At 42.2% G+C, this 24812-nt stretch overlaps 1 protein-coding gene and 3 non-coding genes across 5 annotated transcripts in view; all 4 read right to left on the bottom strand.

Moving 5' to 3' along the window:
• WDR43 (WD repeat domain 43) overlaps positions 1–24539 on the bottom strand; it is a 35986-nt gene extending 11447 nt beyond the window's left edge. For both annotated transcript variants that reach the window (XM_032774846.2, XM_075064274.1), the window contains exons 1-9: positions 24249–24539; positions 17101–17235; positions 13007–13128; positions 4704–4824; positions 3503–3642; positions 2793–2895; positions 1581–1645; positions 936–1107; positions 333–419 (exon numbers count right to left, since the gene is read on the bottom strand). In XM_032774846.2, coding sequence (XP_032630737.1) covers positions 333–419; positions 936–1107; positions 1581–1645; positions 2793–2895; positions 3503–3642; positions 4704–4824; positions 13007–13128; positions 17101–17235; positions 24249–24476 — 1173 coding nt within the window. In that variant the 5' untranslated portion in view covers positions 24477–24539. The remainder of the gene's footprint in view (positions 1–332; positions 420–935; positions 1108–1580; positions 1646–2792; positions 2896–3502; positions 3643–4703; positions 4825–13006; positions 13129–17100; positions 17236–24248) is intronic.
• LOC116821535 (small nucleolar RNA SNORD53/SNORD92) lies at positions 3307–3386 on the bottom strand. Its single transcript, XR_004372936.1, has one exon. It is a non-coding gene; the product is annotated as a small nucleolar RNA SNORD53/SNORD92 (small nucleolar RNA).
• On the bottom strand, positions 8822–8899 carry LOC116821534 (small nucleolar RNA SNORD53/SNORD92). The gene has a single exon (XR_004372935.1). It is a non-coding gene; the product is annotated as a small nucleolar RNA SNORD53/SNORD92 (small nucleolar RNA).
• On the bottom strand, positions 16006–16083 carry LOC116821531 (small nucleolar RNA SNORD53/SNORD92). The gene has a single exon (XR_004372933.1). It is a non-coding gene; the product is annotated as a small nucleolar RNA SNORD53/SNORD92 (small nucleolar RNA).
• Positions 24540–24812: the final 273 nt, after the last annotated feature.

Raw genomic sequence — 24812 nt, 5'->3', positions numbered from 1 at the left:
GAACACCCAAGCATTGACCAACTGAGGGTTGCAAGGGCACGTTTTCATGATGCAAGGATCTGCCCCTAACTGGCAAAAATCAGAGATGCCTAATCTTGAGTACAGAGATGAAGGCAGTAGTAGTTCTAGTCCGCAATACCCTATCTCTATCTAAGCAATATGTGCTAGGACCAGTAAAAGCCAATGAGATGCATTTTGTTCAAGGAATGCTATTCATTATTGAACTTCTCAGAAGTAACCGAAGTAGAACCCTATCTTCTCTGCTAAAATGCAAGGTTTAGTATTGATAAATATAAAACTGGAACAGGGACTAGGATGTTTCAAACACTCACCTTTGATACAGACATTTCTGTTTGAAGCGCCATGGTCTTTTGAACATCCCTTATCAAGCATATGTGAGATTCGGTGGTGTTCAAGGACTAACACAGGGGAAAAAAAAGGAACAGTCCACATAATTTAAACACACCATTGTGACTCATGAAGCTACTTCAACAGGTTAGAAATAACTTAGCAGGCATTATCAGTGAAGTGAAATTTCAGTTACTTCAGGAAAACAGTTGCTGTGCTTTTCCCCAAGTCATCAAATTCCTATGTCTTTCAAGGGAACTTGTTCAGGTAATGGAGGACCTTCAACTGAAGCATAAATTTATTAACACCAGTTTTAAAGTTGCTGCAGTGGAGTGGTCAACAATGCCTGTTGGAACAACAACTGGAAATACCCCCAACATTAGCTATATTGTGTTTAATAAAAGAAAGCAGAATCAAAATTCCCTTTCAGACAGCTGTACTGAGGGCACTGGACACACCACAAGAAAGAGTGGCTTTACCTCACTATGCAAGTCCACGTTAAAAATTCCTCCATTTAGAGAGTAGTTGGGAGTTTGTGTTACATGCTTACAAAACATTAGGTTGCAAATTGAGTAGGCTTTACATACCACTCTCTCAATGATGGGTTGTAAGGTGTTTCCATACACAAGCAGTAATGACTGCTTGTCGGAGCAAAATGCAGCTGCTAGAATAGGGACTGGTTTTGGCGTGGCGTCACTGTCCTTTCCAGATGTTGCTATCTGGATAGTACAATTTGATGTTAAGGGCTTTTTGCAGTATCTGAAAAGAAATTATTTCATCAAAATAGATTTAGTTAAAAACAAGAATACTTTCCCTTTCTACAGCACCTTCTATTAGCTCTCCAATGAACTCAATCTCAACAGTTTATAATTTTAAAGGTGGGTTAAGTGAGGCACAAGGAGGTTAAGCAAGTTGTCTAATGCAACAGTCAATAGCAGAGCTGAGTGTAGAATGCAAGAAACTAATTTTCACAGTCCTCTGCTCTAGCCACTAGATAATGGTCTCCAACAGTTACATATCCAAGGTACCAACTTCACAGAACACAAGTTCTGAGAAATAAACATCATGTCTGAGAGGCAACTGGGTCCTATCTTACGACCAGGATGTAACAGTTTAAGACCTGAACAGGACCATACTCGGAAATGACTACAAACTGCCTTGCGGTATCCCCAGGTTCTTCTAAAATACAAGGTTAAGATAAAGAACTTTGAATTTTTAAAATACCAACTTACCCATTTAAGATGTGTTCAAATAAATGCAACTGTCCATCTCTGCATACAACTGCTAACTTCACTGGCTGAAAGAAAGTCACAATATAGGGTCTTTATTAGATCAGAGAACAAACTTCCAGTTATTGATACATCATGAGAAATTAACACATGCTACTATGATAGGAACTTAAATTAAATCTACCGAAGTACCACTGATATAGGCAGTCCCACTAAAATGGCTTGGACTCAAGTGGAGAGGCATAGGTTTGGTAACTGTTTAATAAAGCAGGATTTTCAGCATATCTACATGGAGGCTGTTTCTATAGAAGAACATGTATGCGAGACAGCAAGTCAGCCATAACATGCCTCTTTGGCCAATTACTGATATACATATAATATAGTATATTCCATATGAGATCTCCACAGTAATGGATGAAAAAGTAGAAAGCCTGGCTTGACGTAGTGCATTTTAAGAAGGAAGGTGAAGGACGTAGGGAAGAGGCTTAAATAGAGACTGAAATGTGTTACGGAACATGCTTCAGCTGTGTCATCTGTGAATAAGATGTGTTTCAACTCCCTGATTCTTTTATGTAGAAGTTTCCTGCAGAACATTCTAACGTGCTAAAAATCTGACTTATGGAACGCATATCTGATACAATATATTAAATTGCAGTTCATTCAAAATTCAGTGGGATTGTTCTTGCCTCTTCATTTCAGGAAAACTATGGCAATACTTGAACCATATTTTGGAAAGAAACATGCTTATTTTGTGCTACAATGAGGCAAATAACTGACTGCTAATAAACTGTTTCAATTTTAGAGTCAGTTAATATTTTCACATTATTAACAAGAATGCTGAAAAACATTTAAGGGACAGAAGTCTGAATGCTGTTACTTTGAAGCTCCCCAGTCTAATGCCAGTACTCAAACAAACCCATTAATTCGCATTCAACACTCATCCTTGCTTACCACACACCAGAGTGTTTTAGAGTCACAGAATATTAGGGTTGGAAGGGACCTCAGGAGGTCATCTAGTCCAACCCCCTGCTCAAAGCAGGACCAATCCCCAGATTTTTACCCCAGTTCCCCAAATGGCCCCCTCTAGGATTGAACTCAAAACCCTGGGTTCAGCAGGCCAATGCTCAAATCACTGAGATGTCACTCCACCCATTAAGAAGAAATCAGCACTGAAAACTTGAAACCAAAAATGTACAAGTTCAAACTACTTCTTACCTCCTCTTTGCTTTCTGACATTGTTAGGTCAACACAGATTGGCTCATCTGTAACAGTAAAAGACATCACAGCATTCCTGTCTTTTCTATCTGGTCTGATCTGCCTGGAGACACAAACAGCACATATTTAGCATAGTAAGAAAAAACGTTCATTACTCTGCTACCCTCTGCATCATCACTGAAGAAGAGCACAATATTATAAATCCCCTGAACAGTGACCATCTACAACCCAGCTCTATGTGGATTAAAGATTTATCAGCTAAAAAGTGTTTTAACTATTCAAAGCTCACCATGCCAATCATATGTTTTCTTAAAATCCTAAGAGTGTTCTAGCCCCAAACTGTAAATTACTAAAAATATTAGTCAAGATTCTTGTACAAAACAATCCCCAAGTGCAAAGAAAATGAGAATGTTTAACACACACTTTTTTAAAAAGACATTTAAGAGCAAAGAAGTCAGTCATGTAACAATGTTCTTAGCCTGTATTACAGTCCAGAGTAGAGTCTACAGGTAGCATGCTCAGACACAGCCAAGGAAATTCACATCCTCATTTTATTGTCAGTGAATTGAAACCACAGTTGAATCATCATCGCATCAAACCAGAATAACTCTTCTGTTTATCTATGAGCAAAAGAATTCAATTCACACTTTTGTGAAAAGTCTATGCTCAAACTGAGTGTCAACAGATTTTCACAAGAAAAGCCTACATACCATACACTGAGTAACCGGTCATGTGCTGCTCCAGACAGGAAATAGAGCCCTGTAACTCCATCAAAGGGCTGACTTTCATTTAGAGGTCGTACCGTGGTGAACAGTAGCGCTGAAACTGCTGTTGCATGGCCTGTGAAATTCTAGAGGAAATGAAATTTTATTTGTGATGAGATGGTGAAGAGTAGTCATATAGTAAAATTTTGATGTTCAAGCTGTGATGAAGAACATTATGCAAGCTGCACAGGTCATAGCCAAGTATTACAGAATATGTCAAGACGTTTCTACAGTGTTTTCAGCTAGAACTAGAATCCAGCTGCCTTGAATCTCATGATATTCATCAAGAGAGAAATGAAAGAGGTTACACGAGGAAGAGACACAGACTGGTAGGTGGAATTTCAGATTGGGAAAAACAGAGAAAACATCATCCTCCCCAATAAGCTTCTGTATTTTACACAGTCCCCTGTGGGACTACCCCAGGAGGTGGTGTTACACAGGTACCTCTGTTACTGCCCAAAGTTACTTCCCCATCTATTCATCTTCTCATGAGGCTTACAAGAAAATGAAGACCTGTTTTTGTTTTCAGCCTACAGCTGAGCATACTGATTGGTCAATGCACCTACTATTTTTAATTGGAGATGACCAGCAAGTAATTAAGTTCCATGTGTTTAGACCAGGTTTGTCTGTGTACCTAACAGGATGTTTGCTGCTATGACTCTCAACCTGCTAGGTAACAGATAAATAATATAGCTGGTTACATTAAGATTGGAAAGATGCTGTCTGAAATCTAATAGCACTGGGTCTCTGCTGAATGCCACTGGCAGAGTCCATTGTCATATCTGAAAGGAGCTGGTTTGGTCTATTTTTATGTCTCTAGAGACAGAATTAGGAAAACACACACACAAAAAAAAAAAAGACATCCAGTGAAAATGAGCCATACGAAGCTTATGTTAATAGTTGGTTTGCTGACAGCACACTCAGACACAGCCAAGGAATTTAGTGTTCTCATTCAACTGTCAGCAAGTCAAAACCACAGTTGAAGGATCATCAATAGCACCAACTTCCAGTAGCCCCTGGACTGACAATTATTTCTTTACACTCAACACAACTTGGACATGCTGCACCAGGAAATACTAGCCACACTAGGTCAGTTTAATCAGGGAAGGATTTTTTTAGATCCAGTATATAAAAAAAATTCACTTACTCTGTAGACTTCTTTGGTCTCCAGGTCCCACAATTTGATAGTTCGACCAGCGGAAAGTAACATCTTTCCATCTGGGCTGATGCACAGACAGCTAACGCTGCTATTGTCACCTTTCCATTTGCTAGATTTTTGTTTGCAAGGGAACAGAGGAAGGGAGAAAGGAAAGGGGCACCAGTTAATATACCTCAAACTCAGAACAGCAATGTTGAAGAGGCTAAGAAAAATGCAATAGATTTAAGAAGCTACAAGTTGTGTCACAGCAATTAGTTTTTTGTCCCCCCACAACCAAAGCCGTTTACACACAAGAATATTAATGTGCATTAAATGAAAAGCCCACATTGTCTTGGTCCTTTGCTGCCCATACTTTACCATTTCAGTGTATGTAATGCTGGTGAAAGGTTCTGGACTGACTGCCCCAAAGTCCTGTACACCCAAAACAGGTGTAGCACGGGCCACAGTGGTACATGATTCCTACTGCACCAGACCCCAGAAAGTGTGCTCAACTTTTTCTGGACAGACTCTCCCAGTAGGGTAATTCTCCTGTGTGCCAATGTTGAGGCTTAGTTCATTAAGGGACTTTTGAGGTCCTTGAATAAAGGTGTTATAAAAGTGTCAAACACTGCCATGTACACTTGTCTCTACTAGGAACTAGTCAGTGACCAACACACATCACACAAGCCACTAAACTGCAACAGGACGATCAGTGTTCATTCAGTGTAAGGAGTGACCCACGCAACCCCATCATAAACATTTGGTTCATTGTTACAAGTTTAAGACAGTTTTTTCTGAAATGCTTCAATGCAATATTCACAAGGTTGAATATCTTCAAAACCAAGCTAATTTATTCCACACCATCCTTGACAATCCAACAGAAAAGTCTAAATGGAAGGTTTACATTTCACGGGCAATACTATGTTCAGTTCAACAGAGTTCTTTGGTTTCATATGCTCTTCCAAAGAGGACGAGGAAAAGGAAAAGACTAAGCAAACAGCATCCAAATTGACTCCTTCCTATTTAAATATTCTGCTCTGGGCACATTTAAAAATATTTTAAACCAATCAATATAAAATAAGACTAAAAATCATACATTACTATTTAAAAATTCCTTCCATATCAAATATTTAGATATGAAACTATACAGCAAGGAAGAGCTATATTGTGATACTGATGACAGATAGCAAGGATGTAGTCAGACAATAAGCAGCTACAGCAGGCGAGAGTACAGCAGAAGCTTGCCACTGCTCTTTTGGGTAGGTTTTGTATTTAAACCCTTCAGTTGTTCAATCACACTAACAATGTGTGTGACTTGTCACAACTGCAGGTAAGGGATTTTCAGACAGAAGCGTGATTTTTATGTTGTTGGTGTGCCTTCAGTTTATATATTCTAATTAAATAAATGTCTTCGTAGTTATCTACAGCAGCAGGTAACTGCAGTAAATATGGTTTCTTTCAAACGTTCATTCCCACAATGTAGGATAGGAAAGCAACCATTGTTAAATGCTTTGAGCAGCTACTGAGAGACACTGAATACAGGTCACATGATAAACTCACACTTCTGAACAATCCGGCCCCTAGCTGTGATTTTTCAGGCATTTGCAAATCCACAAGCTGAATTGATCAAAGGACTGTCTTGGTTCCAGTGATGGAGCTACAAAAACAAGACATTAGGTGACTTGCATGGAGGCAATATTAGCTAAACAAACATCCTGTGGTACTTTTGGCTTGGTAAGCTACTAAGAACTCAGTAACAAACAGACTCAAGCTAATCCACTAAGATCAATGCTGCCATAAGGAAATTCTTTAAGGAATAAATATACAAATACAGATCAGTTCCCACTGAGCATGAGGATTAGCTTCTCCAGGAAGATCCACCCCTTCTGGGGGAGCCAAAAAAAGTCCAGGGAAGAGATCACTTCCTCTTCTGACAATTTTTTAAATTTATTGTTAGGCCAAGCAGAGACATATCTGCACAGTACTAATTAATCATTAGATGGTGTTGCTTTTGCAGATTCCTAAAAACAACAAATGTGGCTTCCAGTGAAAGAATTAAGAGAAACATATAAACTTACTGCTGCATTGACAACTGAACTATCTGAGGGTATGGCTACACTTGGAATTTCAAAGTGCCGTCGCGGCAGCGCTTTGAAGTGTGAGTGTGGTCAGAGCAGCAGCGCTGGGAGAGAGCTCTCCCAGTGCTGCACGTAAGCCACATCCTTTACGGGTGTAGTGTGCAGCGCTGGGAGCCGCGCTCCCAGCGCTGCCGCCCTGATTACACTGACGCTTTACAGCGCTGCATCTTGCAGCACTCAGGGGGGTGTTTTTTCACACCCCTGAGCGCGAAAGTTGCAGTGCTGTAAAGTGTGAGTGTAGCCAAGATGGGCTGAGGCACTTACCGAGAACAAAGAAATCTTCTATAACCACCTAATTTTACTTACTAACTGTTAACTTCCATCACCACAACACTGATGGTTTTTAACAACATCTACTTGGAACTCTCTCTTAATGCTTTTGTAAGAAGTCAACTATTCTGTTTAAATTATTAAAGAATTATTTCAGGGAAATGGCACAGAAGAATAAAATTTACAGGTACCCATATTTGAGTGTACATCTACACTGCAGTAAGGGGTGTGAATGGTAGCTTCTGTAGACAAACCCACACTAGCTGTACTCTAGCTAGCTCACTAAAAATAGAAGTGAGGACGCGCTGGTGAAAGCTTCAGTGCAAGCTGCAGAAACAAATATGTACTCAGGGGAGTCAGGCAGGCTTGTGAAGCCCACACCACGGCATCCTCCCTTCTAGTTTTAGTGAGCTAGCTAGAATACAGCTAGCACCAGTAGGTCTACAGAAGCTAGCACTCACTGCCCTGACTGCAATGCAGACAATACCCTGACAACGTCCTTTCAAAAACACATCTGGCTAAATTCTGTGCAGTACCACCCAGGGCAAGAGGGGGGCAAAGGTTGCTTTATGCTACCTTTGTCTCTTTCAGATTCTGGGCTGCCGCAGGACTGAAATGGCTCGAGCAACCCTATGTGCTTCTGTAACTTATGGCAGCCTACCCAGTGGCTAAATAAGGGCCGTGCAGCAGCTTAGAACCTGTGCAGCACCTAGCACTATGGGAACACCTCCTCCCACCTCTATGCACTGGCATATGTAGTACAGAGCTACCTGCACTGATGCCATGTTGTTAGAGCAACTTATAGCAGCAAAAGGAGAGGCCAAGTCAGTCCCACTCTCTCTTACTAAGATCACTTCAGAGACTCACCCCACATTTCAGATACAATTCATAATTTCCAACACACACCAGCACACTGGCAAAGCCTTTGTATCAATATTCTGTATTCCAAAACACACTGTGAGCTAGATATTGAAAGAATGACTGTACCAGCTGACAAGACGACAGCAGTGGTCAAAGGCATTAAAGCAATTTTAAAGACAATACAGTACTATATAGATTGAGATACAGAATCTGAGACACCCTGTGACAACCTAAGGTTGTGTCCACACTAGCATTTTTCTTCCAATTCCCACTAGTGGTAGTGCTAGGAGTAGCCAGCTGCTGGCAAGTCTGCACAAGCACTGCCACCCTTACCACCACCAGAGGAGCTACACCAATGATAATGCAATGTTACAAGCGTTAAGTGTCCTACTGAGGGCTGGTCTAGACTATGGGGGAAAATCGATCTTAGATACGCAACTTCAGCTACGTGAATAACGTAGCTGAAGTCGAATATCTAAGATCAGATTACTCACCCGTCCTCACCACGCGGGATCAATGTCCGCGGCTCCCCCTGTCGATTCCGCAACTCTGTTGGGGTTGGTGGAGTTCCAGAATCGATATAAGCGCGCTCGGGGATCGATATATCGAGTCTAGATGAGACGCGATATCGATCCCTGAGTAATCGATTGTAACCCACTGATACGGCGGGTAGTGTAGATGTAGCCTGAGTTCTAGCTTTATCAAAGACAGCACTTACAAGTCAAGAGGATATGGTTTGTACTTTAATTTTCGAAGAAGATTTTGCAAAATTAAAAAAAATAATAAACAGCTACTCTGACCCTCTAGCAATTGCTGCCTTCAGCTTTTTTGTTTCACAGTATTACAGTCAGCACCAGCCTGCTCAGACAGCCAAGCGGAAGTTGTCCCCACTGCACATCAGTAGTGAGCGAAACCAAGTGGGTATCATCACAGCAAGGCATTCTGCTTAATGAATGGGCAGAGAAAACTGATTTAACATTCACGACAGTGACAGGATAAGTATTAGTACCTGACTTTACACAATCATACGAGAACATCCTCTGGATTCCTACGGTAAAATTTTCAAAAGTGCGTACGTGACACAGGAGTTTAAACGCCATACTCGCTTCTGAAAATGTTGTCCGTAGTACTAAATTTTCCAAAGATTCCAGACTTAGTATATCAAAAAAGCAAATAGTTAAAGAGTGCTTGAAAAAAATCACAGGTCATGCCCATGAAACACAACAACCCGACTGCTGTGAGGACCACATAGCTGTTGGTATCATTTGCACATTCTTGTGCCTGAAAAGATTTTCAAATCAATCAGCCAGAAACAGCAGCGGTAGGAAAGCCATGGACAATGATGAACCCAGCACAATAATGGCAGGTCACAGGGCAGGAGCCCACTCATCTGTAGCTGAGCGTGGTTCCAATGGTCACATACCGCCTGTGCTGTAACAGGAGGATAGATGTGGTCCCTAGAAGATTGATACTGATGTTGAACAAAATGAAATACAAACACAACAACAGGTGGGGTTAAGCCAATAGATAAGTATCTGATACGTGTTGGGGTACGCGTGATGATGACGATGGTCTGATTCATATGACATCTTACTGTGCTACTTTTGGTCAACGTGAACTACCACTTCAATCAGAAAATGCCATCTGCAGAACGAGTCATTCTGAAAAGAACTTCGCTTGGAGAGAATTCATGAGATGGCCAGCTCACTACTCCCTCCCTGCTCTGTACTAAATTGCAGCAGCAATAGTAGAATGAGGGGGAAAGAAGTAGCGCCTGAGAAACTAAAGGAGCGCCAATGAGGGTGTCTTAAGCATGTCGGTGACTGGATACCATGTCATATTAAATAGGTCATTTTTCCCCAGCCCTGCAGCCATTCATTCCTTTCAGGGGTCTGCAATGGCAGTGTGTTTGTGGATGGCTCAGCATTCAAGAACACAGTGCCCTCCAAGTAATATCACCTGCAGCAGAGGAGTGCACAATACAGCTCAGGAAGGAATTGCAAATGTGGATTTAAACCACCTTTGCATTCCCTGTTCTGCTCTGGCTGTGCAAAAGGCTGGCTGGTCAATTCCCTTGGTGTACTTTAGAACTGCCTGAAGGCTTCTCTAATCTTTAATGAATGCTAACATCCCTAAGAGGTTCATGAAACTGCTTGGGTTCATGCAACTATTCTACCTTAACCAAACCCATATCCTATTATGCTGGCTCTAGAGGATCCCCATAAACTAATGTGACCCTCCCATGGCTCATTTTCAGTCATTTTCAGTCTGCTTTGTTTTGGTGCTGATGTGCAAAGCTGCTTCACCACAAAAGAAAATGTGGCCCGATGTATGAGTTTTAGCCAATGCCCACTGAAGTGAACAGAATTCTTTCCATTCACTTCAGTGGGATGGGCATCAACCTCCAACCGTAGCACAAGTGTATCATCTTGACTGTCTCATGGATTACATGAGTAAGACACAGCAGTTTCAGGACAGAGAAGTATGACATTGGTTCTGTTGTTTCAATCTGAATGGAAGGAACAAACTTCTGCCTAAAAACTACTCACTTTTACAGATGGGGGTAGTCATTTTCAATGCTGAAGAAAGTTTGAGGCTCAAAGACAGTCTGAATGAAACCTTACCAATTCTTTTGTGAACCTAAAACCCAATGAGTTTTGCATATTATATTTTACTGCAAATAATTTATTGTAAACAGGGCTATTGTGTGTTTCAAAGAATATTGGCTGTGTTTGGGGTTAAGGGTAAGACGCCTTCTTGATTTAGCAGTTCAAGACCTATTTTCAAAAAAGAGTTAGCTTAAGTACCCAAGTTACTTTTGAAAACAGTATTTGAGCTCCTAAATCATTTAGGGCACTTAAAAGTTTTACCCTAAGTATCTATTGTAGAGACATCTCACAAGAGTCCACTATTCTGCTGCTGAAAACTAACAGATATTTCTATAGACTCAGAAAAATTATGTGAAATCCACCATTTTTGTAGCAGCAGTAAACCGAGGCACTGTCTACATGCAGTTGAGATGTTTGGTCAAATTTGTGCAAATCACCTTTGATCAACACTTGTTAATCCATTTAAGGGTTACTGATGTTGATTTAATATAAGTCAATTCCTTACCGATGTATCAATTTAAGTTAAGGCCTGAGAGACAACACAAGACAGATGAAAACAACAGAGTTTTAACAGTGGTCAAGCTTTTATACAGAAAGTTTCAGCAGCAGATAAATAAAAAAAAGTCTTCTCATGCACCTGCACTCACCCTCTCAACCTTACACTGGGTGGTGGCTGAGTTACAACAGTGCAACAGGAAACAGAAACACTCCCACAGTTTAACACACATGAAGCTATTAAACCAAGAAGATGCTGGAGTATAGAAAGTCATCCTGTGGACTGAGGAATTCCATCAAATTTAGTTCTGCTGAAAACATTCTCAGTAGTCAGGCTAAAAGGGCATTTTGGTGCATTACTTAAAAAGAAAGGCTTACACAACCTTTCACATTTTGTGATGTCTCTTTGCCACAACCAGATTCCGCACTAATGTGGCAACCATATCGTACATATTGTTAAAGTCAGAGCAACCAATGAACTACTGAACACAATGTTAATAGTGAAGTCCCATGATGTTCTGTAAAACTGTAATATACTTACTGTTGCACCAGAGGGGGAAAAAAAACTCCTTTTAAGATTTCCTACTTTTTAAAGCTGGTTCGGTTTCAAAGGTTTCAGTTCTTGCAAGATATGAGTTTAACAAGTCCTGTCTAGATTACCTGGGGCGATCACTAGCTGTGGCGTAAGCCATTTTACAAATCTGTCATGGACTATCACAGTTGCATACAGTCTACACTAGCTAGAATAGACATGTTAGCATCATTTCCCTCACTGCCGTGAACAAAAGCACCAACACCTTATGTATACTACAGACAGGTTAAGCACTAGCATGGTTGCCTGACACAGTCAGTGATATCCATAACCTAACACAGACAATCTTAACTGTGGCATGCAACTGTACAAACATATGGTTATGTGTAATGCAGACAACCTGACAGGCTGCTAGCTACTGTATCTTACTGGAAATGAATCTGTGACAATACTGCTGCCCCGGCTGCTTTCTGCACAGCATACAATATAACAAGAGCAAATTAAGACAGCTGTTATGGACATATTTCAGAGATGTTTAAATATTTAACCCTTTTATACTAGAACGTATGTGTGTTTTGTTGTGGCTACATATTAGCAATTTAATCTATGAATTTTCTGCCTTTTCCAATTGTCTTACCACTTTAATAATTTTCAGTTCATATCAAAAAAAAAAAGGTGCCTGAGGTTATGCTCTGAATCTGTATTTAAACATTCCAACAAGTGGTCTGACTTTCATAAACAATGAGCGCACACCCAATGAAGTCAGCAGAAGATGCAGGCCAAGGTTTTCAAAAATGAATACCCAGCATTTTAATAGGCTGACACAGATTTACATAACTATGTGACTGAAATACTAGATGAAGACAGTGTACTGCACAGCACATTTTAGAGTTTCAATAGTTTACAATACAAGAGCATGTTCTAAATTAAATGCTTGTGAAATCTGATTTGTGAAGACAGCCCCAAAACAGTTCTGAATAAAAGACATGTTACCTTTTCCGTAACTGGTGCTCTTCGGTCTTCACCTAATATGGAATGGACATGAGCAAGCACTCAGAGTTCAAATTTATATTTTTTTGCTGAGACTTGTGTCCAGAATGTCTGATATTTTTTAGAATTGATTTTGAAGACATGCCAAACCCAATTATTTTCTTGACACAGTGCATCTTCTATGCCCTTAACAGAGCCACAACAGTCCTCCTCAGAAGCCCAGCAGAACGACAGCTTTCCCTTCAGCACACAAGACTGGCTACTAGCCCCTGCTGGCATGAAGGTCAGCGTTCAAATGCCTTGCATAACAGAATATGGCACCTCCAACTAAACCTGACCAAAATGCTTTGATGAGGGGAAGAAGGGCGTGTGTAAGAGTAATGCTGATACTATTGACTGCACACCAGTCTCACTCACCACTTCACTTTGCAGGTCTGTGTGTTCCATTCCACAATGTGTTTGTCTTCTGAACAACTATATAAACAACCATTATCCTGGTGCCACCGTATACAGTTTATTCTATTGTCATGACCACCATCCTACAAGAGAAACAAAGGTTTAATTGCTAATGGGCAAATGAAACGGGCCTTGGCTAATGAGTTCTTGTGCAATCAACATACCGAACAGGCCATTTTTGGGGAGCTAAATCAGGTTATGGAAAATATGAAAAGGGTTATTCACTCAAAAGAGAGAGATGGCTCTCTACTGCAGTTTTAAGCTGGTCTCACACACATGCATCTAGATAGATGCTAGAAATAAGTGGTTACACCTTTAAAATTCTTTAAGTAATGAAAGGTTTAGTGAGAGAATTCAAGCGTGCTCTAGCAATTTAAAGTCACAGATAAAGAAAACCATCCCCTTCCTCCTTATAGCGACATAAATACAGCCCAGACAGAGCTATCTGAATAAACTATGTATCTTGCTAGCCTTCTTCCCTGATGATACAGATATCTCCCAGATGGACACTTCGAGAGCCTTCCTGTCCAAGTAAGCTGCTAAATAAGTGCCATTTCCATGTATTCAGCACTTCAGAAGGAGCCATCACCAGATCAGACCCAAGGACTTAGCCAGAAACATCAGCCACCTCTCCTGTCTGTCAAGTGATCAAAATGGCTGCAAGCTCACAGGCCTAGAAAACAACTGGATGGGCATAGCTAATCACTCTATTGAATATCTCAATAAAGAATAGACCAAACTAGGAAGAAAATGGGGAAGTCACGATCTAATCTTGAAAGGCAGCTAGATCTGATACTCTACACAAGGAGTTTTTTGATAAGGGGCAGAAACGAAAGAGAAAAGGCAGGAGGAGGAAAACCAGAGACACTAGCAGAAGGGTTTCCAGCTCTGAGATTTCAGAGAAGGTTGGGGTTGTGACATTCGATACCCTGGGAGAGCATCCTGTAACCCCCATATTCCTCATTTTTATATAATCGTGATCTTACATAAAAAGCATGCCTTAGAAGGTATCAGGGGAATGGTTATGATCAGTTTAAAGTCATTTCTGTATCCATATCTGTATATCATTAATGCATATGAAGTTATCAGAATTGTGTTGTATGGTTGTCACTGAACAACTATAAACACAATTCTCATAACTTCATATGTAAGAGAATGTAAGTTGGGAAATCAGCCAGATATTAGCTCCCCAGAGGCAACAGCAAGGAAAGTAACCAACACCCGGGCAGGGGTCAATAAACCTATCAACAACCATAGTCCAGCAAGGGAGCTACTGGAAATGAATTAGATTATCTTTTGTTTTAGCTTGTGAATTTTCCTTATGCTAAGAGGGCGTTTTATTCCTGGTTTCTAGAACTGTGAAACTAAGCCCAGAGAGGGAGTCCTCTGTGTTTTAAATCTTATTACCCTGTAAAGTTACCTTCCATCCTGATTTTGCAGAGGTGCTTCTTTTACTTTTTTCTTTATAATAAAGTTCTTTTAAGAACCTGATTGATTTCAGTGTCTCAAAGATAAAGGGTCTGGTTTGTATTCATATTAAAGGCAATTGGTTGGTATATTATTCTCAAGCCTCCCCACGAAGGGAGGTGAAGGGGCTTGTGGGGATATTTTGGGGGAATAGGGACTCCAAGTGACCTTTCCAGCATTTCTGTCTAAATCACTTGGTGGTGGCAGCAATACCGTCCAAGAACAAGGAAAGGAATGTGTGCCTTGGGGAATCTTTTAACCTAAGCTTATTTCTACCAGCTTAGGGGAGTCTTTCATGCAGGTCCCCACATCTGTACACCAGTGTTTAGAGTAGGGAGGGAACCCTGACAATGACTCACCTGCATGAGGCCACACCAAGGGAACTGTTCAACCTTGCTTGGAGACTCAGCAATGCCCACCCAGACATGTCTGGACTAGTACTCCCCAAGAACACAGAACTGAGGGTATAAAACAGACACAAGCCAAGCATGTGGCCCCTTCCTCTTTCACCCACCCATGCTGCAAGCAACAAGAACACTCTGAAGACTCCAACTGAGGGGACTGGCCTGGATTTCAAGGGTGAAATCTGCATACTATGAACTGCAATATCCAGTGGTGTGAGGAAAAACTGCTTAGTCTAGTTGTTGCCCAGTCTAATAGGGTTGAGAGTTTAGACTGTGCGCTTATATTTTATTTCTTTTGGTAACTAATTTTTTGCTTATCACTTAAAATCTATCTTTTGTAGTCACTAAATCTGTTTTACTGTTTATCTTTACCAATGAGTTTTGGTGAAGTGTGTGGCAAATCTGCTCACGTTCTGCAAAGGCTAATATATATCCGTTTTCCACTGATGAAATGGTGAACCAATTAATAAATTTGCACTGCTCATCTTGAGCATTGCAAGATGGTGTATTCCTGAGGTGCCGTGCTGGGAGCTGCACAGATTTGGTTCTGGTGTCTTTCTCTGTGTGATTCATGAGTGACTCTGGGAGCATTCATGCAATCTAGCTGGGTGTGGTGCTCCACATGCTGTCGTGCTGAACAATAACAGCAACTGGAGGTGTTTGCTGCTGGTCACTAGTAAGGCACTGTGAAAGACAGCCCAGATTGGAAAGAGTTCAAGGGTCACAGTGGTCCCATAGTTCCATGCTGCACCCCAAGGATCCCCTCACAGGGCTCACTGGTCAAGTCATCAAATAATCCCGGCATCATGTGTCCCAAACATAGGAGTCTATCAGTGTGGGAGGGAAATGCACTGGGTTACAATCTGAGACCTCGTATTAGAACTCAAATCTTACCAAAGGAGCAGAAACAGCATTTTACTGAGAATCTGTTCTAACCAGAATGAGAGGGTGAACACATGACTAGAAAAGTTACTGGATCTTCTTGCAAAAGATTAATGCAGTTTTCTAAGAGCATTGCTAACCTGCTTTTAGTCATAATTTGAGTTTCCTGTAAATTTACTGAATTTTACTATTTAATTTAGCACCAGCCTGCTCAGACAGCCAAGAGGAAAATGTCTTCACTGCAAGTCAGCAGTGAGCGAAACCAAGTAAGCATCATCACAGCAAGGCATTATGCTTAAATACGGGCAGAGAAAAAAATTAATTTGATATATTTCAAAGCCAAAAATGACTTTTCAGTTATGATAGAGTGAGAAATGTTCTTGCAATTCCAATTTTTTTTTTTTTAAAATGACAACCACTATTCTGTTACTAAACAAGAAAAATGGTCAACATTTCTGTGGACCCATCAAAAACATGAACTTTGTGGGCAAAATAAAGACGTGTCACCAGCAAAATATCAGCATTCACTCTATCAATTTTAAACCAATGTTGCTAAACCACTACCCAACTTAACAAGGCACACAAATGTTTTCCCATACATAATACACACACTCATGGGCATTGATGCACAGTGTAGTTTAGAACCAGGAGGAGGAAATCAATCTCATGTCTATTCCAAAATATTATCATTGATATCAACCATTATATTTCTTTGTTTGGTTACAATTCAAGGCTAAATGAAAAGGCACAGAAGAGGTGATGTTAATAAGGAGGAAAAATGACAGCAGGATGGACCCACCACCCGATGGGTTTGGGAAAACCATATGCTGAGAATATAAGGACTCACACAAGACGTCATATGGAAAGCTAAGTCTGTGATTCACATTCTTATGGAAAAGCCAACATGCCAGTGCAAGAAGCAACTCCATGCTAGCCAATGCAATTTTTTTTTAATTCTCAGACACAGAATATTGTCTAATTGTTGAAGATGCAATACACCCAAGATGAATTTCATGGTGTCTAAATCCTTACTATTCTTTCGAGTTAAAAGGAACTCAAAAATTACAAATGTACATGTAATCGTATGATGTTGGGCTAGTCTAAAAAAAGTAATTCCTCAGTCTATACATATTAGCAACACTAGAAGTAGAATCATTCTGACATTCTCGTGGATACCACATACCCCGTTATGCGTGTAACTACATAACCATTCAGAATTTAAAACTTTGTTAAATTAGCTTAGCCCACCCCTCTGAGCAACAGATATGACCTTACAAATAGAAAGATTGATGTGGTGCTTACTAGTTTGCTCTGTAATTCTCCTTTAACTGTGCTGTATAATAAAATACTGCCAACTGCTGTACCAATAGCCAGCAAATCAAACTGTTCGCCTGCTTCTGTGGCTTCAGATTTCCGTTTTTTCCTCTGAGGACCCTCCTGCAAAGAGATTGGGAGCGGGGTTAAAAAAAAGTAACAAGTTAGTCTGGTCTGCTTCCACAAACAAGGGTTCCATAACCCTAGAGTTCAAACACAATTGGGAACAAATGTGTGTAAATTCTAATGTAGACAGGACACAATCATGTTTTTAACATGTTAACTAACAGGATTACAACTCTTAGTGTAGACAAGCCCAAAGAGTCTTATTTCAACCACTACGGCTCAAAATCTAATTTTAAAAGATCAGATGAAATCATCCTGATAGCATAGTGGCAGTGTATTGTTCCATGAAGAAAACCCCAAGGTCATTTTCTAGTCTCTACTTTATTCCCAGAGCCAGGCTGAAAGGTAATACCCAGGGTATGCTTCATCCCCAAAGGGGAAGGTCAAAACCATAACAGAATTCAGCATTTCTATACTACTTTTTATTTTTCAAAGCACTTTACAAACATTAAATAAATCTTCAACTCCCCTGAGGGGAAAGTGCTATTTCCATTTTACAGATGAGGAAAATTAGGACAACACAGTGATTTGCCCAAGGCCACAAAGGAAGTCAGTATTAGAACAGGCATTATAACTCCAACTTCCTGGCTCCCATGCTCAGACCATTTTTTAATCTCTTGCCCTCACAGTTTGAGGGCCACTGACAATCTCTACACAGAGTTTCAGCCTGTCCTCCTTCCCCAGAAGTGTGGTGGGTAAGCGAAAGAGACTAGACTCAGTTCCCCAGTATGCCAAACCATAAAGAAAGGAAGAGGAAAAGCTGCCACCACCACAACACTTCTGCTCACAAGGGTTTAATGTCAGAATGTGTTCATACTTAAAAAGAGTTAAGGGCTTCAGAAGAATGAAGCAGTCCCAGCCCCCAAGGCAAAAGGAAAATATTTTTCTGCCGAGTTTGTTGTACCTTATGTAGACACTACCTCACCTCAGATTTCATTTTTAAAAACTTTCTACTCACAAGACACAAAACGATGTTTCCTCTACAGAACAGGATATCTGCACTAATGCACCGCACTACCAGGAAACCCAAAAAGGACTCCTTGTGGGCTTAAAACAAGAGCCTTGCTGCTCCACCTACATGGTGTCTCTCTCTCACATTACAATAGGTGACATGCAATATGTAATTAGTTTGTGCCCAAGCCCAAAGATATGAGAGCTGCAGGCCATCTGGAAGCTTACACATTTAAGTTTTAAATTTTAAACAATGCAACAATAACAAAGAGAGAGAGAGACTTTGCATCCCTGAAGTTAAAGTACTCTAAAAACTTTTGACATAGGGCTAAATGTAAGATATTTGGGAAGCAAAAATAGAATAATTTTAGCTGATGTTAACTCTATGCCAGTTTAATAAAAATCAGAACTGACATTTGAATAAAAAACTAACTCCATTCCAAAAGTTTTCACATAAAGCCAAACCTAAGTGGATAGCTGAGGTCTCTGCTTGTCACGAACATACTTTCAGGCTTCATTTTCAGAGACAAAGGAAGAGTTTTTAAAAATGCACCAAAAACATGAGTGCAGCAAAAACTATCACACACATCCCAAAGCATGTTCATACCTGGAACTAAACATTTCAAACCAGGTCTAATGCATGTTAATTTAGGTTTTAAAGTCATGATCAACACTAGGTCTGAACACTAAACCAACTAACTGAACTTGTTTGGAGCCAGTCACATTAAAACTGTGTTTAATTAAACACTGTTCTTTGCTCAGTGAAGAGGAGGCCTATGTTCACACTGGATGCCCACACAGTACCAGAAGACCCTAAACACTATCTGCATTTACTAATACTCTTTCATACTAAAGATGAACTGCAAAGAAAAAATGAAACCAGTTAAGTACAGATGGGTGCTGAAAACCCTTTTTCCTTGAAATAGCAAGCAACCAGCCATAAGCACAGAAGCACCTACTAATTTATCTAAAATTCTTCCATCCTCCCATCACCCTACCCCCCTCCCCAAAATTCTTAGCTCACTGGAGATATTCCAGAACACATTACAAATACAAACAAGTCTTACCTAAGTCCATCCAACTCATATCATTTCTGATGTCACAGAATGAGCGAGCCAAGTAGTAGGAAAGGTTTTCTAAAGGAAACTTGTTTTTAAGTTACCCTGTGTCTTTGCTGAAATGCTCCCACAAGCTTGGCTAATGAGCACATTTGGGTATGGCGTCTTTAGAATAAAAGGTGCTAAACTAGTGGCTCTCAAAGTTTGCACTGGTGACCCCTTCCACATAGCAAGCCTCTGAGTGCGAGCCCCCTTCTAAATTAACACTTTTAAATATATTTAACACCATTATAAATGCTGGAGGTGAAGCAGGGTTAGGGGGGAGGCTGGCAGCTCGTGGCCCCCCATGTAATAACCTTGCAACCCCCAGGGTCTCCAGTTTGAGAACCCCTCTACTAAATAAACATGAGGATTAGATATTGATCTAGAAAATGCCTCGCTCACATCCTTCCAAAAATATCCATAGAACTAAATACAAACCAGTCTTAGGTCCTGATCCTGCAATGATTGCCACATGGTGATATGTCCTGTTAACTTTCACTGTGACCCAAAACAGAGCTCACTGCAGGATCAAGACGCTTTTGATACCAGACAACATCCAGGCTTTCGTGTGCAAGACATAGAACTAGATCCTGCCACATATGAGTGTCTTACTATTTTTTCAGATGCTACGGATTGAAGAAATATTTAGAATTCACTTACGATTTTGGCTTAGGAATATTAGTATTTTATTTAAAGCAGTTATGGTAAAATAATTTGATTTTTTTTTCTTTTTAAGAGGGCATGCTTTTCCATAATAGCCTCACTTGAAAAATAGATTTTTATAAGGGACTGTTTCAGGGAGACTTTCTACTGACCAGCACTTGAAGAAAATAATGTCACTGTAACAAAAGCTAAAATACCTCCCACACTACAGGCACATATACAAAGATTGAGGAGATGTGTGGTCCAAGCAGCTATCACAGAGCTAGGAATTCCCAGGATTAGAGTTCAAGATCTCACTATTTCTACAACTCATCCCCATACTGGCCAAAAAATGTGTGGTCATCATTAAAGTGGCAAGAGTCCAGAACATACTTTGCCTTTGTGTAAGTGGAACCTGGCCAAACACCACCTAGAGGCATTTACTGGCATAGGATTGTTCTTAAAGCATGACACATTAGCAGAAAACAGAAAGGTTTCCAATGCAAAAGAAAACAAAATGTGTGTTACAAGCATCCTTTAGTTGGCTCAGCTACCAGAGCTTTATTTTTTCCCTGCTTATTCAATCTGAGCACAAAACAAGTTACAAAGCTACAGAGAATACATACTGCAAGATACGAAAAGTTACCAGTTCCACAAGAGAACATACTGAAATTCAGGTAATGCTCACAGTTCAACAAGTTAACAGATAATTAGCACTAAGATGTGGCCCAGTGTTCAACAAAGTTCCTTACACAAGATAAAGAGCCCTGCCTACACAGACATTTTAAAACATGTTAGCCCTTTTCTGAAGAACTATTTTCAAACACAGTTCTTGCTAGAAAGCTGCTTAAGAAGCTCATGTATACATTGTATCATGTCAGGACACCATGTTATAACAATGGGCATGGCTACACTTATTTTGCAGCCCTGGTAGTTACAGCTGTGGTCGTACAGCTGTGTAGGGCCAGCGCTGCAGTGTGGCCACACTGACAGCGACCAGCGCTGCAGTGTGGCCACATTTGCAGCATTTGCAGCGCTGTTGGGAGTGGTGCATTGTGGGCAGCTATCCCAGCGTTCAAGTGGCTGCAACATGCTTTTCAAAAGAGGGGGGTGGGGTGGAGTGTGACAGGGAGCGTGGGGGAGACAGAGAGAGTGGATTTTTGGAGCAGACACTGTGACAGCTCCCTGCCTTGCAAGTTCAAAAGAGCGGGGTGGGGTGGAGTGTGACAGGGAGCGTGGGGGAGACAGAGAGAGTGGATTTTTGGAGCAGACACTGTGACAGCTCCCTGCCTTGCAAGTTCAAAAGACGGGGGTGGGGTGGAGTGTGACAGGGAGCGTGCGGGAGACAGAGAGAGTGGATTTTTGGAGCAGACACTGTGTGACAGCTCCCTGCCTTGCAAATTCTGGCCATTTCCCCCACCCCTCTCTCAATCACTCTTAAATGTAAGAAGGCTTCAGACCAGATAAGCAGCTTCTCCGACGGACTCCCTCCCCTCCCCCGCCGTGCTGTTTGTCTCCTCAAGCAAACAGCTGTGAACATTCCAAAGCCTCGGCTCGCTCGCTCGCTGCAGCAAAGAGCAGCTGTGTTTGTTTTTTAGATAAGTAGCTCCGGGGAGTACCTTCCGGTCTGTTGTATACAGGAATTGTGGGATACCTCCTAATACCCTGGAGGCCAATAACAGCGCTGGTGAGTGTCCACACCTGATGAGCAGCGCTGCATCAGCAGCGCTGGATTCGCTACACCTGTAGCGGACCAGGTGTACAGACAGCGCTGCAGGAAGGGAGCTGCAGCACTGGCTGAGTCTGTAAGTGTGGACACCTGGTAAGTTGCAGCGCTGTAACCCCCTCACCAGCGCTGCAACTTGCAAGTGTAGCCAAGCCCGATGTTTGAAAGCTATAATACAGGTTATAACATACTTTGGTTCCATCCAGACAGGCAAAACCAAATCCATGCTAATGAAATGGTATCCCAACATGCAATACATCAAGTGTGACAGGCCCACAGTTTCTTCAGTCAGCACAGATACCAAATGATAAATATGGCTTTCAAAAGTGTGTTGTTATAATAGAGCAAATTAAAGTACAGGACAATAAGTTAGGAGATCTAAACTACTTCTCTCTCTGCCATAGAAATCCTGTGTCCTTGGGCAATTAATCTCTCAGATTTCCCAATCAGTAATATAGGATAATACTCAGGAGCACTCTCAGAATAAATTAAACCAGTATGTAAAGCACTTTGAAATCCTTGTACAGATGTTACATAAATAAAAAATATTATAATATGGTTACACCCTATCTATACTACTAGCCAGCGGGAAACTGCACTTTCTGAACAAGAACAAGGTTTCAATACTGTTTTTATCCTACAAAAATGGTTGAGATGGTGGCTTCAAATCTCAGTGTAGACAGGATGTAACTGAGCTAGCGCCTTGTTGTTTTAATTCTGATCAGACCTTTGGTTTGGTAATGAACTGTAAAAAAAATAAGACAAGTGCTCTGAAATACAACACTGGAATTTCCAAATTCCCAGATGCTTGCTCTGAATGAAATCAGTGAATATTAGTCATACCTATTTAAATCATTCCTGAATCCTGGAAAAATTCCCCTCCATAAATAACTTGCAAAGAGCAAAAGTGGCAAGATAGATGGTATCCCAAAGGGAGACTGAATTTTACATAAATTAATAGTGTATGAATTCCTAATACCATTACTCCCTCCTTAACAGTGTCTCACCAATAGAGCTGATATGAAGGACAGCATGTTACAAATATAATTCATTCTTTGAGCAAAGGATACTTACAGCTATTATACACACACACAGTTCAATTAATGTATATGGCTAACACAAACCTATTTCAGAAGAACTACCTATCAGCCAAATCATTCTGTCACAGCCACAGGTGAGAAAGGCTTACCCAAGAGTTTCTCCCCACCCAACATTTCCTGGATCCGCAGATATTTTTGATTACACAAGCATTTTGGATAAATGGGGCTGTACTAGGTATGTCAGAACTGCAAGAAGTCATTGTTCCTTAGTTCTCTTCCTAGTTTTGGACACTGGGTGACTTTGGGCAAGACACACACTCCCCAACCTGTAAAAGTGGAAAATACTTACCCACATTACAAAGAGACTGGGAGTCTTAGTTCAATAACACCTCTAAAATGCTTAGAAAATCCCTAATGAAAGACACCACAGGTGTTATTGTGGCATCTATATAAAGTATACACAGACACAGATGTAGGACCCATAGACATAGTGACTAAATTTGTTTGTAAACCCTTTCTTTTCTTTAATTAAAAGCCTTCTTTTTAAGAACCTGATTGATTTTTTCCCTGTTTTTTAGATCCAAGGGGATTAGATCTGGACTCACCAGGGATTGGGAGGTGGGGGGACGGGGGAGTGAGTAATTCTTCCTTGTTTTAAGATCCAAGGGGTTTGGATCAGTGTTCACCAGGGAACTGGTGGAGGAATCTCTCAAGGGTACCCAGGGAGGGGAAGGTTTTTTTTGGGGGGGGGGACGGGGGACAGAGTTTTCCAGATGACACAAATATTTGGAGGTGGCAGTCTATTGATCTAAGCTGGTAATTAAGCTTAGGAGGGTCACATGTAGGTCTCCACATCTATACTCTAAAGTCCAGAGTGGGGGTGAAACCTATGACATGGCTGTAGCCGGCAAAAGCTTATGCTCAAATAAATTTGTTAGTCTCTAAAGTGCCACAAGTACTCCTGTTCTTTTTGTAAACTCTGTGTTCCTACTGTTCCAGAGGAGACACTTAACATCAGCTTGGGCCACCCAAGGACTACCTCACCACTAGGCGCACACACGATGGGTGGTAAGGTTACCCCATCCCATGCTCTCCTCTCTCCCGACCCGCAAGCCTAGGACTGCGTTCACCTAATTCTTCCCTTCCCCTAGGACTTGCGCGCAATAGCCCCCCTCACTGGAGCGGCTCCCCCGGGACGGGGCCCTGTCGAATCCACCACCCCTAGTCTCGGCCCGAGTGGGGGTGGGTGCCCCACGTGCACTGCCGGTGGCCCGTCTGCAGTAGCGCTGCCCGCTAGGGTGCTGCGGACAGGAGGCCTGCAAGGGGTTGGGGGCCCCTGACCGTATCCCCGTCACACGGGAGCTGTTTCCCGGCTGCAGGGGGGGGGCTCCCCCCGACTCGGGGCCTGTTGGCTACTCTCCCCGGGGAAGCCACATGGTGCCGGGGGGTGGGGCGGAGCAGGCCCGGCCCCGCAGGGGGCTAGCGGGCCATGCGGTGTGCAGGGCGGCAGCGGCGGCACCCCCGGCCCCGCGTTCCCTCCCGCCCCAGTACCTTGCTTGGGGGCTGGCGGCCCCCCGGCGGGGCCCAGGCCAGGCAGGTGCAGGCGGCGCTGAGGTGGGCGGAGGGCACGTACTCGTGCTGCAGGCGGCTGCTCGGCGTGTCCCACACCCGGAGGCGCCCGTCGGGGCCGCACAGCGCCAGAGAACGGCGGCCGCCTGGGGAGAAGGCGCAGGGGGCCTGTGGGGCGTCCCCACCACACGCTGCTCCGGCCGCCGCCATGGCGCTCTTGCCCCGGCCTCTGCTCCAGGCCAGCGGCGCAGCGGCCACGTGTTTCCGCCCCGCGCAGGCGCACTGGTTTGGGACGCGCTCCCTCTACGCCGCTCCTCCCCTCCGCTGCGTGCAAGGCCTCGGCGGCGCGCGGTGGGGTCAGTGTGGCAGGAGAGGGAGTCCTGTGGGGGAGCTTGATGGTGGCTGCACAGGAGGTCGGGGGTGTCTGATGTGTATTCAAATAGTATTTTAGGCGGGTAGGGGAGGGTTATGAGAGTGTCAAGGGTGAAAGATGGGATTCTGGGGGCTGAATGTATGACAGCTTTGGGAGGTACTTTCTGTGTGCTG

This window comes from Chelonoidis abingdonii, chromosome 3 (assembly GCF_003597395.2).
Source record: "Chelonoidis abingdonii isolate Lonesome George chromosome 3, CheloAbing_2.0, whole genome shotgun sequence".
NCBI lineage: Eukaryota > Metazoa > Chordata > Testudines > Testudinidae > Chelonoidis > Chelonoidis abingdonii.
The sequence above is the reverse complement of the archived record's forward strand: the minus strand, read 5'-3'. Positions and strand labels throughout refer to the sequence as shown.